The 13,092-nt window shown below is 45.3% G+C and overlaps 1 protein-coding gene across 2 annotated transcripts in view; it reads right to left on the bottom strand.

Annotated features, from left to right (window-relative positions):
* LOC100083721 (gamma-aminobutyric acid receptor subunit beta-4) overlaps positions 1 to 13,092 on the bottom strand; it is a 131,603-nt gene that overhangs the window by 19,884 nt on the left and 98,627 nt on the right. For both annotated transcript variants that reach the window (XM_029067648.2, XM_029067649.2), the window contains exon 4: positions 8,387 to 8,607. In XM_029067648.2, the coding sequence (XP_028923481.1) occupies positions 8,387 to 8,607 (221 nt within the window). The remainder of the gene's footprint in view (positions 1 to 8,386; positions 8,608 to 13,092) is intronic.

Here is a 13,092-nt window from a genome sequence, read left to right as displayed (position 1 = left end):
CTGGAAAGAAGGATTTTTTTTTCTATCTTTGGCAAAGGTCAAGATGAAGTTGTAAGACTTACTTCATAAGAGGACAGAATTGTTAGTACCCTGAAGGACAAATGCAGAAAATTGTGGCTTAATGAATAAAGCACAGGCCTAGGAGTCAGATGAGGTAACTGAGGCACAGGCAAGTGAAGTGACTTGCCCAAGGTCACTTAGCAAACTAGTGGAAGAGCTGGCATTAGAACCCAGGTCCTCTGACCACCCATCCACACTCTTTCCACAAGGCCATGCTCCTTTACATTTTTGGAATGTGGTTACAATTTTCCCTTTTACCTTCATTGAAAACTACAGTCTTCCTAGTTGCCTTAGCTGTTAGACAACATTTTTTGAATATTCACTGGATCAAATTCCAAGCCAGTATTCTTCTTTTAGGACAGAGTGACTGTCTATAATTCTCAGCAATTTTCCTTTGGGAGAGGGAGTTCTAATGGGGTTAAGAAGCCCTTCTTAGAGCCAGAGTAGTTCCTTTGGGTTAAATAACTCATTCAGGTCAGAATTCTTAAACAGGCAATGGTATTCACTAGTGCTAATCACTGCAGTGAGCACTTTGGAGAGTATAAAGGAATCAAGACATATGTACTCTTCCCTCTAGGAGTTTACAATTTGAAAAGAAAGCCAAAAGAATAATTTACCAATAGGGGGAGGAGGTGGAAGAACAAGGATAGAACAGAAATATAAGGATGAAATCACTACTCTAGGCTGTAAGCTTGTTGTGGGTAGGGAACAGGTACACCAACTCTACTGTATTGTATTCTCCCAAACGCTTAGTACAGTGCTCTGCATGCAGTCAGCACTCAATAAATATCATTGGTGATGATGAACACTAATAAATATTGTACAAATAAATATATAAATGAATGAAACTATGCATGCATGCGTAAATGTTGAGTTTCAGAATAAAATAAAATTGAGGAATGTTTTGGGTTGACATGACGGGCTGTTGTGAACTATTTATGGCAGGCTCCCTGGAGGAGGTAGTGGTTTAGGAGAGTTGATTTAAAGTTGGGGATTTTTGTGGTTTGGCAAATTTAACGGAGAAGAATCTGCAGGCTGGGGAACAGTCCGAGTGAGGGATCAATCTTAAAATTTCCAGTTAGTTCTGAGAAATTTCCTCCGAGGGACTAAATCTGCCTCTAAACAGTGAACTACTTTTCTGTATTTTAATTGGAAATTTTCCCTGTATCTGTGCATGAGCGTGTGTATTTATAGAACATGTGAATTGTGTACAATTACTCTTACTTGCCCAGAGTGTTTGCGGGTCTTTCCCCAGTCCTCCTCCCGGCAATTTATTTATTAACAGCATCTTCATTTTTATTTAGCATGATTGTGTAATATCTCAGATGTGAGATAGCCTGAAATCCCCACTGAAAATGTTCATGTTCAAGTGGTTCCCTCTCCTGTTTTCAACTTCACAGTTCCTTCTTAGCTGATCAGATGCTTCGATTTTAGCTCTCGTGCTGCTTTCTAAGGAGCAGCTCCTTTCCGAGGCACCTACCATTTCACCCAGTAAATGCCCCAGTGGTCTTGCTACGCAAGACTCTGCTTTATCACTGTGGCACCTAGCGCAGCTATTGCCCCTTCTGAGTATCTCTAGACCTTCCCTGCAAGACTGCTGGGGTGGCCTGCTCATCCTCAATACCTGAGCCATTCATTCACCTAGTGAGCTAAAATGGATGCCAAAGGATGCCCCTCCCCATCCATACTTGTCCCTTTGCAAACAGCCCTGACCTCATGGTGCTCAGAACAGGGGAGATAAGAAAATACAAACAGCTGTCAAGTCGGCATGGGGCTAAGTCATTTTCTAAAAAATTCATTTTTCAAAAGGGAAATCCATTTGGGGCTCAAATGGGCATGGGCAAGCTTAATGTTAATGAGGATTGTTTTGGCAGCAGCACCAACGATTTTTGAAAACACTTGCTAGTAGTAGGAGGAGGAGGTGGAGGAGGGAAAGGAAGAGCAGAAGGAGGAAGAGAAAGAGGAGAAGGAGAAGTATTTATTAAGTCTTCGCTGAGACTAGAGTACTGTACTAAGCTCTAGGAAAGAGTGCACAGTTGAGAATCAGACACTAGTCCTGCCTCTGGGTCAGCTAAATCCCAAGCTAAATTTGGGATCATCAGAATTTCCCAATCTATGCTACCCTGGAAGTCTTTCTGGCAGTTCCCAGAGTCCACAAAGACTGGTGGCAGGGCAAGGAAGGAGTGTAGAACAACCAGTCCCATGTCACCTGGCTTACTAGGATACCAGCCTGTCTCCATGCAGTTTAAGGGAACTCCTTTACTTTTGTAAGCCATGCCCGTTCTAACTGGCTCAGAGAAGTCCCTCCCTTGCTTGAAAAAAGCAAAAAAGCCACTCGGAGTCAATTACAAGGGTAGCACAGTAAATTAAAATACAGGAGTTCTAGATTGTAAGCTTTTCTCTAGATTATAAACTCGTTGTGGGCAGGAAACATGTCTATCGACTCTATTACACTGTACACTCCCAAGAGCTTAGTATAGTACTCTGTACACAAAAAGTGCTCAATAAATATGATTGAAAAGGAGCTTCTGCACCACACGTTTCCTAGCCCGGCTCATAAGCATGCACATCCGGTCTTCCCAACAGGATGTTCAGAGCACGCCCAGGCCTGTCAGCACCCTGGAGCAGCAGTTGTCAATCAGACAGAATACTGGGCCAATTAGGAGGCAGGTGGAAAAGCACAATCTCACAGAAAAATCACACGGTCTACATTAGCCTCAACAAACACTTCTGAGCACTTCTAAGTATGACAAACATGGTGCTAGCATCAAAATCCTTGATATTAGCTGGCTTACATATTAAGCTGTGTGGTATCCTTGAATTTTTTTCCAACCAGATGCTAAATTTGTACTGGGCAGAAATGGGTCAGATTGGAGCTCCTGTCCCACAAGACATAAAAAATGAACAAAAAGGACCACTGTTTGCTTCTAATCCACATTTTACTCGCCCTTTGAAAAAGCAAACATTTTTGGACACTATTTCAACAGCTTAGGGATGATGAGGGGAGGACAGAGAGAGAAAAAGACGGGCACCCAACTCCAGTGTGGCAGTGTGATCTGGTGGAAATGGCACAGGACTGAGAGTCAAGAGACCCGAGTTCTGGCCCCAGTTCTGGCACTTGTCTGCAATCATGGCTGTGAGCTAAGTCACTTAATCTTTCTGTGCCCCAGTATCTTCATCTGTGAATTGAGGATAAAAGAAAAAAAGCGCTTCTGACTGCTAGCCCCTTTGTGGAACAGGGACTATCTGATCTGACTTTCTTACCTCTAACCCACATTTAGCCCAGGACTGGACGTCTAGTGCTTAATAAATATCATCATCAACATTATTATTATTCACTTCAGAAGCTCAGGGTAGTTAGGAGGAGATGAGGAACAGGGAGCAAGTAGATGACCCAGAATATAAACGGAAGTGAAGGGACAAACACAGCAACTCGGAAAAAAAAAAAAAACGGTTGGCACCTTAGCCTATTTCCTTTCCCTGGAAGAGAGTGAATATTACACTGAACGTAGCCTGCTCCGATAAAGCCACCCTGTCACATGGTCCCCTTTGGCCTACAAACCTCAAACTCTCCTCCGTCTGTTCTGGGGCAGACCGCTCCTTTCCAGACTACGGTGTGTTATTTGCCGACCTCCTATGGGAATAAGTCTGGAGTCCATGTCCTGGTCAGATTCCACTCACAAGGCATGATACTGATTGGCACTCACCGGCAACCAGCTCAGGTGCCCAGGTCTTGCTCTGCAGCTGGTTACAGCTTGCTTTAATGGAAGGACCCCAGGCCTGAGGGTCAGAGAACCTGGGTTCTAATCCCAGGTCTATCATATGCTTGCTGGGTGATCTTGGGCAAATCCCTTAAATTTGCTGTACCTGTTTCCTCATCTGTAAAATGGGGATAAAACACCTGTCAGTCAGTCAGCTGAGTGCTTACTCTGTGCATAGCACTTTACTAAGTCCTTGGGAGAGTACAGTACAACAATAAACAGACACATTCACTGCCCACAATGAGTTTACCTGATTTCCTTTCCCTTAGACTGTGAACCCCATGTGGGACAGGGACTGTTTGATCTCCTTGCATTGTTTTTACTCCATGCACATAGTATGTTTAACAGATACGAAGATACCAGTTACCATGATATTGTGATTTTGATTATTATTCCTGGGAATTCCAAACCTAATGGCTTACCAGGGTGTGTATGAGATCAGCAGGGTCAACTCCTTTACCTCATCCTGACTTGGACTCCAAGGATGGACTCAACCCATCCTGGACCAGAAGAGAAATCTGATTTGACGCTTGTTTATAGACCATTTCCAGTGGACGGTTTCTGGCTTTAAGGCACTGGCATCTAGGAATAACAGGCCTGTTGAAAGGGTTGGGGCTAGGTCAGTCAGACCCCAGGGGTCGGTCCCCTGCATCAGGTCTTCGATGGGAAGAATAGGGCCACGTAAGAGCTCAGCAGAAGAGAGGGAGCAGGGTGGAAGAGTTAAGAGGCCCAGCCACAGCCCTTAACATCTCAATCCTCCCTCTGGCGGCATTCCAGAGGGATCTAGGCCTCCTGTGCGATCACTGTGTCCGATGATCCGCCCCATTCTTGGAGAACAACAAGTGACCCTTAATAGAAGGAAGTTAATGGTACAGTGGGATGGTCTGTTTGGTGATTTATCTTACACAGCCTTGGTTTAACACAAGCTCCAAGGCCCCTCTTAAATCAATTCCCTCTTGGTTATTCCCAGGATAAGGTTCCAGGATTTGGGGGTGTTCTGGTTGCTTCTTCAACTCATTTGTGCCCACTCTCTGTGCTAGAGAGACATCTCTGGTCTGTTTCCAGCAGGTTTTGGGGAGAAACCGGTCCTTCATATTGACCCAGGGACACATAGGCATGGAGGAGCCTTCTAAAAGAAGGCCACGTGTTGGTCAGAGTCCTCAATTTCCCCTAATCGGATCCTCTCTGAACTAGGCTGAAAGGCCATTAGAAATTCCCCTCTATCTCATTCTTCTCTGCATGGGTGAACTGGGCTCTCAAATTCAGTAAAAGGGATCACGCCTGCCCTCTCGGGGGGCGGACATCATAGCCATACGAAGGGAATGGCAAGTGTCCTATATTCATGGGCACATTTGGGGTGGCTTCACCCACTGAGAGGAGAGAGGGCATGTTAAACTCAAGTGACTCTGGTGCTGTCTGATATTAGCACTCTTTCTTTGCCCTAAGGTCATTCTTCCAGGAGCTGCGCAAGAAGTTGAGTGAAAATAGGTGTGAGAGAAGGTGGAGAGTGGATGTTTTTGGAAGGAAGGTAGACACTTGGAGCAGTAGTGTGGCCTAATGGAAAGAGTCCAGACCTTGGTTCTAATGCCGGATCTGGCACTTGTCTGTTTTGTATGGGCAGGGAACATCTCTACCAACTCTGTTATAGTGTACTCTCCCAAGCACTTACTACAGTGCTCTGTACATAGTAAGTGCTCAATTAATACAACTGATTGATTTATTATGACCTTGGGCAAGCCACTTAGCTTTCCTATTCCTTAGTTTCCTCATCACTTTAGAGAAATACCTATTCTCCCTCCCCCTTAGACTGTGAGCCCTATGTGGGGCAGGCACCGTGACGGACCTGATTATTTTGTCTCTACCCCAGGACTTACTACAGTATGCTTAACAAATAACATGAATGGCATGTTATTATATTACTATAATACTTGGAGGCAGGAACACAATCCATTCTTAGGATCCCTATTTGTCTCTGACTTTGCTGCCACCACTGAGGAGCCCCACACACAATAAAAGATTACGCTGCAGGAGGAAGGTTGAGGAGAAAGGACAGAGGAGTTAGGTCCTGAGCTGGGAATAGAAATGTCTTAGGACAGCCCTGTCGAAATGAGGGACAAATTCATTTTGTCCCGATTTTGGATGACAGCCAAAGTCAAGCTGCTCTGCTTCTCAGAGAAAGAGCGTTGCCCAGTGGAAAGAGCAAGGGACTGGAAGCCCGAAGACATGGGTACTAAACCTGGCTCTACCACTTGCCTGCAGTGTGACCTTGGGTAAGTCACTTTAGTTCTCTGGGTCTCAGTTTCCTCATCTGTAAAATGGGGACACAATACCTGTTTGGTTTTTTTTCCCTCCCTCTTAGACCGAGAGTGTCTGGTGGGGCAGGGACTGTGTCTGACCTGCTTCTATTGCATCTACCTGAACATATCACACATCAGTCGATCAATCAATGGTATTTATTAAATGATTACTGTTTGCAGAGCACTGTACTAAGTGCTCGGAAGAGTATACTATAACAGAATTGATAGGCACATTTCCTGCTCACAAGGAGCTTACAGTCTAGACAGACATTAATATTAATGAATAAATTATAGCTAGGTTCATTAGTGCTGTGGGGCTGAGGGTGGGGCGAATAAAGCATGCAAATCCAAGTTGCAAGAGCACATAGCAAAAGTTAATGAATACCACGATTATTATTATTATTTTCATCATCATCAAAGAGTGAGGCCTTAGGGAATGCTACAACTCAGCTACACACCGTAGCAACTGTCTTGAGCATCCCGTTTTTGAATTCCCTCTAATATTTCCCTTGCAATGTACCTAAGGCAGGCACCCCTCCTCCTCCCTCAGCCTGGCTTCACCTCCTGCCAGCCCCTGCAGTGAAGCCATAATCCTGTGTTTGTGACATTGCCATGGAAATGATTGAGATGTCAGCAAGTCAGCAGTCAGAGTGAATGGCCACACGGCAGGATAAAATGCAAGAAGAGAGGATGAACTCCAGCGAAGGCGATGTTTGCATCAACACCAGATCTTCGCTTGCTTGCAAAAATGGCTTGGGAATCGATAGAAAACAGAAGATAGAACAGGATTCTTTTTTCTTTTAAAGCACAAATTCCAGTTTTCGGGGGCAGCATTCAGATCTCCCTCCAAGCTGACCAAAAACCATGACCAGAAAATCCTACACAACCTAGTTGGTCTGGACAGGAAAGAGTGAGCTGAACTGAATGCAGAAACTCTCTGTTTGAGGCAGAGATATGAGAAAATCTTGTTCTAAATTCCTCACCGGGACCTCTACTTCTCTAAAAAGACTGCTCCAACACCACATTCAGAAATCAAAGTATCGATTCTCTCTACACCTTGGAAAGGGACAGAGCTTAGCTTACCCTGAAGCCATTACAGGTATCGATGGAGAAGAGAGGACTCCACTGACAGAAAAGATAGTTACTCCAGAATGGAATACAATCCCATAAGATAACCAGTTGATCAGGAAAAACAGTAATAGGATCAGGTATGTCAGACAACAGGAAAATTTTGTGTTTTACACTCCATTTTCCCAAAGATCCCCAGAAACCCCAAATCTCAGGAAATTCACTATATTCCCCATCATGACATGGAGGACGTTACAGAATCAGAAGTGCAGTGGCCATTCAAACGGTTCCCAGATGAGTCAGTTACAGAACTGAAAATAGAGTGATGATATCTGATGTTTGAGTCCAACTCACTGCCTATGAATAGAACCATTATGAAGGAGAGGAGTCTATCTTGCTAATCAATCCAGTATGACTCTCAATAAATCTCTTATTTCTATTCTCCATTGAAAAGTGGATCCAGGCTGGTATGGCAATAGCCCAAAGACTGTTTCTAGGGAAATGACTTCTTAGAAGTTGGGGAGGTTATGGGCTTTCTATGCCCCATTTCCCTACTGTTCACTGCCTCTCTCTCCCTCTCAGATTTTCACTGTCTCTGCCTCGTCCTCTCTTTCTCTCTGTGTCTCTGTTTCTGTCTCTGTCTGTCTTTTCCCCCTTCCCCCCAGCACTCAAACCCACTCCTCTCTATCCCTTAGATTGAAAGCCTCATGTGGGATGAGGACTATGATCTGTTTGTACTGAGTAATAATAATAATAATTTTTTTAAGCACTTACTATGGGTCAAGCACTACACTAAGCAATCAGGGAGAATCTATTGCAATCAGATACAGTTCCTTGTCCCATATGGAGCTCATAGTATAAATCTGGGGAAGGCACAGGTATTTAATCCCCATTATACAGGTTAAGAAACTGAGGTTCAGAGATGTTAGGTGACTTATGGTTACAGAGCAGGCAAGTGACAAAGCTGGGATTAGAGCTCAGATCTCCTGACTCACAGTCCTGTCTTCTTTCCTCTAGGCCACGCTGCCTCTCTATCTACCCCAGTGCTTAGCATGGTGCTTGGCACATACCATTACTATCATCGGAATTCTTCAGGAATGAATCATGTGAACACTCTAACCTCCCACAGTACCTCAGCTGTCCTTAGCTAGCTAGGCATGGGGCTAGAAGGTTCCCACCCTGGTGGCAATGGGGACTCACCTGAGACCATATAGCACAGTTCCATCCGGATGGAGTCGGATCATGCGATTCTTCACTGTCACTCCATGCAAGAAGGACTTCTTGTCATTGAGGAAGTAGGTGTCAGGGAGCCACAGCTGGTCAGCCACACGGTTGTCCAGGGTCAAGTTCAAGGCGATGTCGTTATACGCCAGGCGTTTGTCTCGCCAGCTCTGCTGGAAATACATGGTGATGGTATAGTCCTGCAAAAGGAAAAGCAAGGCTGATCACCACCCAGAAAACTCAAAACAAGGGTCTCTGCTTTCCAATTTGTCCAGAGATGCCCTAGGGTACACAGGATTTCAACCTGGTGCACAGTAGATCTGGGACTGCCTACTCTTATAACGGATCGACTGCAGGAGAAAGCTGTTGGCCTCCCCCTGGGAACACACTTTGAATACCTGGTTAATTCTACCCACTACAGTACCTGATTGTCACCTAAAGCACCTCAGCATGACTTCCCTTGAAACTCAGGTCCCAAAGGTTGAATCAGGGTCTGTGACTTCAATCTGCAACCTTTAGAAATGTGATACTTGCCCCACCTCCAACTCCCAGCACTTGAGAACGTATCTTTAAATTATATATTATAAATTATCTATTTATTCATATTAATGTCTGTCTCCCCCTCTAGACCATAGGTTTGTTATGGGCAGGGAATGTGATTGCTAATTCTATTGTATTGACTCTCTGAAGTGCTTAGTACTATGCTCTGCACATAGTGAGCACTCAATAAATATAATTGATTGATTGGCTGAGTCTGCACAATGCAGGCATACTTTCTGAAGGAATTCTGTAGAGGTTCCTTTACTTTGTCCTAATCTGGTTAGGGGCCTTATATTATTAAACTCTAAATTGACATCAGGGCTTCCTCCAGGCAGGTGGGATTCACACTTTTGGATTTGGGCTACTAATTTGGCCTCTCATGCCACTGCAATCCTTCATCAATAACATCTAAATAAAATTGTGTTTTGGAAGTTGCTAGTTCCCACCTCTCACATCTTGCCACCCCCTTCACTGCTTCCCTCCCACCATGGCTGCATCCAAACACCAAGCAGCCTAGTGGAGGGAGAAGGGCAGAGCTGGTATCCCCAGGCATCAGCTGTCAATCAAGTGGGCTTCAAAAGCAATCTTCTGGAGAAAAATGCCCTATCTGCTTTACCTAGTGCTTTCTGTTGAACTGTACTCCAACTTGGTAGTAGCCAATCTCGCTACCGTTAGCTAGTTAGGTGATGTGAGGGACATCAGGAAGCACAAAAAGTTTTCAACCTGCCATTAGTTTCTCTGGGTAGACAGGACCATTCCTTGCCCAAACTCTGATGGATGGGAAAGGGAAAAGGGACAGGGGGCAGTAGAAAGGCAGCTTGGCTCTCCTGGCTGCTCACCAGTCCTGGAATCCTTTAACTCCTCCCTCTTCATCCTGTCCCAATTCGTGGGAACACTGCCTTTAAATCACTTCTCTGTTAGCTCAGACTAGCCCCCTCCTCTTGAACAAAAATATATAGGCCTACTGAATGATCTCGATTGGGATATACCACCGGGGACCGCAGAACCACAAAAGTCACTTCATTTGTGATTTGATCAGGGCATAAATATGACCCCCTTAGGGGTTAAAAGTCAATGTTTCTGGCTGCAGCAGGACTTGGTACTCTCCATTGTAACTCAGTAAATGATCAGTCTCCTTGAGCCTGAGGCAGTGGCTACTTTTGCGGGGATGTTAACACTTGTTCATTTGTCTCCGTGTTCATCTTCTAGCGGGTCCTTTCAGAGCCCCGAAGTCCTCGGCTCCTTTTTCTTCTATCTTTAGGTGGTAAGAGATTCTGTCTCACCGGATAATCACCATTGTCATTTACAAAGGAGATGGTCTGTCTGGTATTCAGTGCTTGGGGTTCGTAAAAACTGGCTCTGCAGCGTTCTGTTTCTGTCTCTCCTGTACTCTTTCAGTCTGCCCTCTTTGTTCCTTCTCTCCATTTCCCTTCCTCCCTCTCCAATCCCTCTCCCCGCCTTCCACCTCCCCCTCCCTCCGACTCAACCCAGTCTGCCCCCATCTCTGTCAGTGATGTGTGCGCTTGTACATCAAGTTCAGAGGCACCAGGCACACTTCCAGTGCTGTGGAGTCACTGCTCTCTTCAGGAGACGCAGTGAGACTGAGGGAGTGAAGGGCTGCAGGTCCAGAGAACAGAGGATGGGGCTGTCAGGAAGACTGGAAGAAAAATAATCAAACGGAGCACATGCATCCCTATCTCTTACAGAGTTCAGCCCCCACACAGGTAGAGCTCCTGCCAAAGGTAGACTGTCTGCCAAAACTACAGCCATCAAGGAAGTCTGAATCCCAGGAAGGGGTGGGAAGTTTTCCGCACTGCATCGAAGATGAATGTTCCGAGCTTTAAAATCCCGAACCCTACTCTCGAGGCCATCTTTTCCACACTCCCTCCACCCGACCAATTACCCAATTCTAGGTGACCGAGCTCTCTGGGAGAACACTCTTACTTAGACTGTGACTGTGTCCAACCTAATTTACTTGAATCGACCCCAGAGCTTAAAACAGTGTTTGCCACATATTAAGAGTTTAAGAGATACCATTTAAAAAATACGCCCAGCAATCCAGAAAGCACTAGCTCTGTTGGAGTTGCAGCTCCATAAAGGTGGTGCAATGAGGTGCAACGAGCAAGGTGAAGCTAAAACAACCAGCAGGCGCCAGAAGCGACAAACAGGTCTACTTGGATCCCAACATTGGAACTGCCATCTCCAAAAATAAAGGACAATCAGTCAATCGATCAGTCGATGGAATTTAAAATGTATATAAAGGTATATATCTAAATGTTGATGAAGATATATATAAATGTGTATTTACCTACAAATGTATATATACATTTTAAATGGAGATAAGGGACAACTTCATAGACATGCTCCCTTGTGTCCTGAAAGATTTAAGCTGCCCCCAAAGTGCCTAACTGACCAATAGCTCAGGGTCAGGGAGAACCAACTTAGTCATTAGTTGATATTCTTGGTTTCTTCTCTTTTTCTCCAAATTATTCTGCTGTCATCCAATCAATAGAATAATTGGCCACCTTGTGACTTCTGGACTCAGTCTTTTTCCTAAATGGACACTGAACGCCCCAGAACACTAGCCTCCCGTGCGCCACGTGGCAATAACTGTCAGCCATCATTTGTACTAGCAGAAAAATCATTATGTGCAAGTGTGTGTGGGGTGTGTGTGTGTGTGTGTGTGTGCATGTGCAAGCTCCTGTGTGTTTCTGTATGCTCATAGTGAGGACAAATTTGTGTCAGTATATAACAAGTTGTCCCAGGACCTCTAAGCAGAGTCACCTATGGAAGATGTCCTCACTCCCAAAATATGCAGGTGGGTGAGAGACTGGGGAATGGGCGGGATAGGGGGAAACCATTGTTCTGTGTCAATTCCCATTAGAGAAGAAGCCAGCTGGCTAGGATGCCAACATCACTGGTTCTGGGAAGGACAATAATGGAAATTCCCTGCCCTGATTAAGCTGATTGGAAGAAATCCCCCTAATACGTGTTAGGGGTGTGTGTGTGTGTGTGTGTGTGTGTGTGTGTGTGTGTGTGTGTGTGTGTGTGTGAACACACTTGCATAGGAGAACACACGAATATGGGCACATATATGTCTATATATTCATTCATTCATTCATTCAATAGTGTTTATTAAGTGTTTACTGTGTGCAAAGCACTGTAGTATGCACTTGGAAAGTACAATACAGCAGTAAAGAGAGAGAATCCCTGTGTACATATATGATGGTGTGCTTTCATATGTGACCCTCTGTATTTGTATGTATGTGTGCTCATCTCCCCTGGACCTTATCATTATTATTTTTATCATCTTCATTATTATTATTATTATCCTAATCATTGTCATCATCATCATTATCATGTTCATCATTATAGAACATTAAGCACTGTTCTAAGAACTGGGGTAGATACACATTAGTCAAGTAGAGCACAGTCCCTTGTCCTCATGGAACTGACTGTCTAAGTAGGAGGGAGAACAGGCATGGAATCCCCATTTTACGGATGAGAAAACTGAGGCACAGAGGAGCAAAGTAACTTGCTCAAGGTCACAAAGCAGGCAACTGGAAAAACAGATTAAAACTGAAGTTCTCTGACTCCCAGGCTCATGCTCTTTCCACTAGGTCACACTGCTCCTTAATATGATGATCCCCTTCTCCATCCTCCATGCCTTCCTCCACTAAGACCCCCTTCAATGCTTGCTTCCCACGCCTCCGCTTGCTCCTTTTCTAGACTCAAGCTATCTCCTGAGACTTCTGATTCGATTTCCCACCTGTCTATTTCTTTTAGGAATCCCCCCCATGCCCCTGCCCTTTCTGTGTACCTTGCCGAGTGACAGCTTCCTCCTGTACTGGCAGCTGCCCTCTCCTGCCTGCCCGATCCCCTGCCTTTCCTTCCAGAGCGGCTTCCCCCATCTTCCCTCCCCTTCTCCTCCTCGCTCTCCCTGGCTCACGAAGAGGAGATGGAAGGCTGCCATACGGGTTGCATGCCTAAGCAGCCCCTCTCAGCCGAGCAGCCCCGGGGACACCTGGGGAGCCCCCAGCTCAGCCCTATTGCTCATTCTTCACACAGGCTACAAGCCTGATCCCAGCCTGGGCCGGAGGCACCTAGAGCAGAGCGGGGAACAGCTCCAACTCGCCTCCCCCATT

Source organism: Ornithorhynchus anatinus, chromosome 6 (assembly GCF_004115215.2).
Source record: "Ornithorhynchus anatinus isolate Pmale09 chromosome 6, mOrnAna1.pri.v4, whole genome shotgun sequence".
In the NCBI taxonomy this organism is placed as follows: domain Eukaryota; kingdom Metazoa; phylum Chordata; class Mammalia; order Monotremata; family Ornithorhynchidae; genus Ornithorhynchus; species Ornithorhynchus anatinus.
This window is presented reverse-complemented; position numbering and strand designations above follow the sequence as displayed.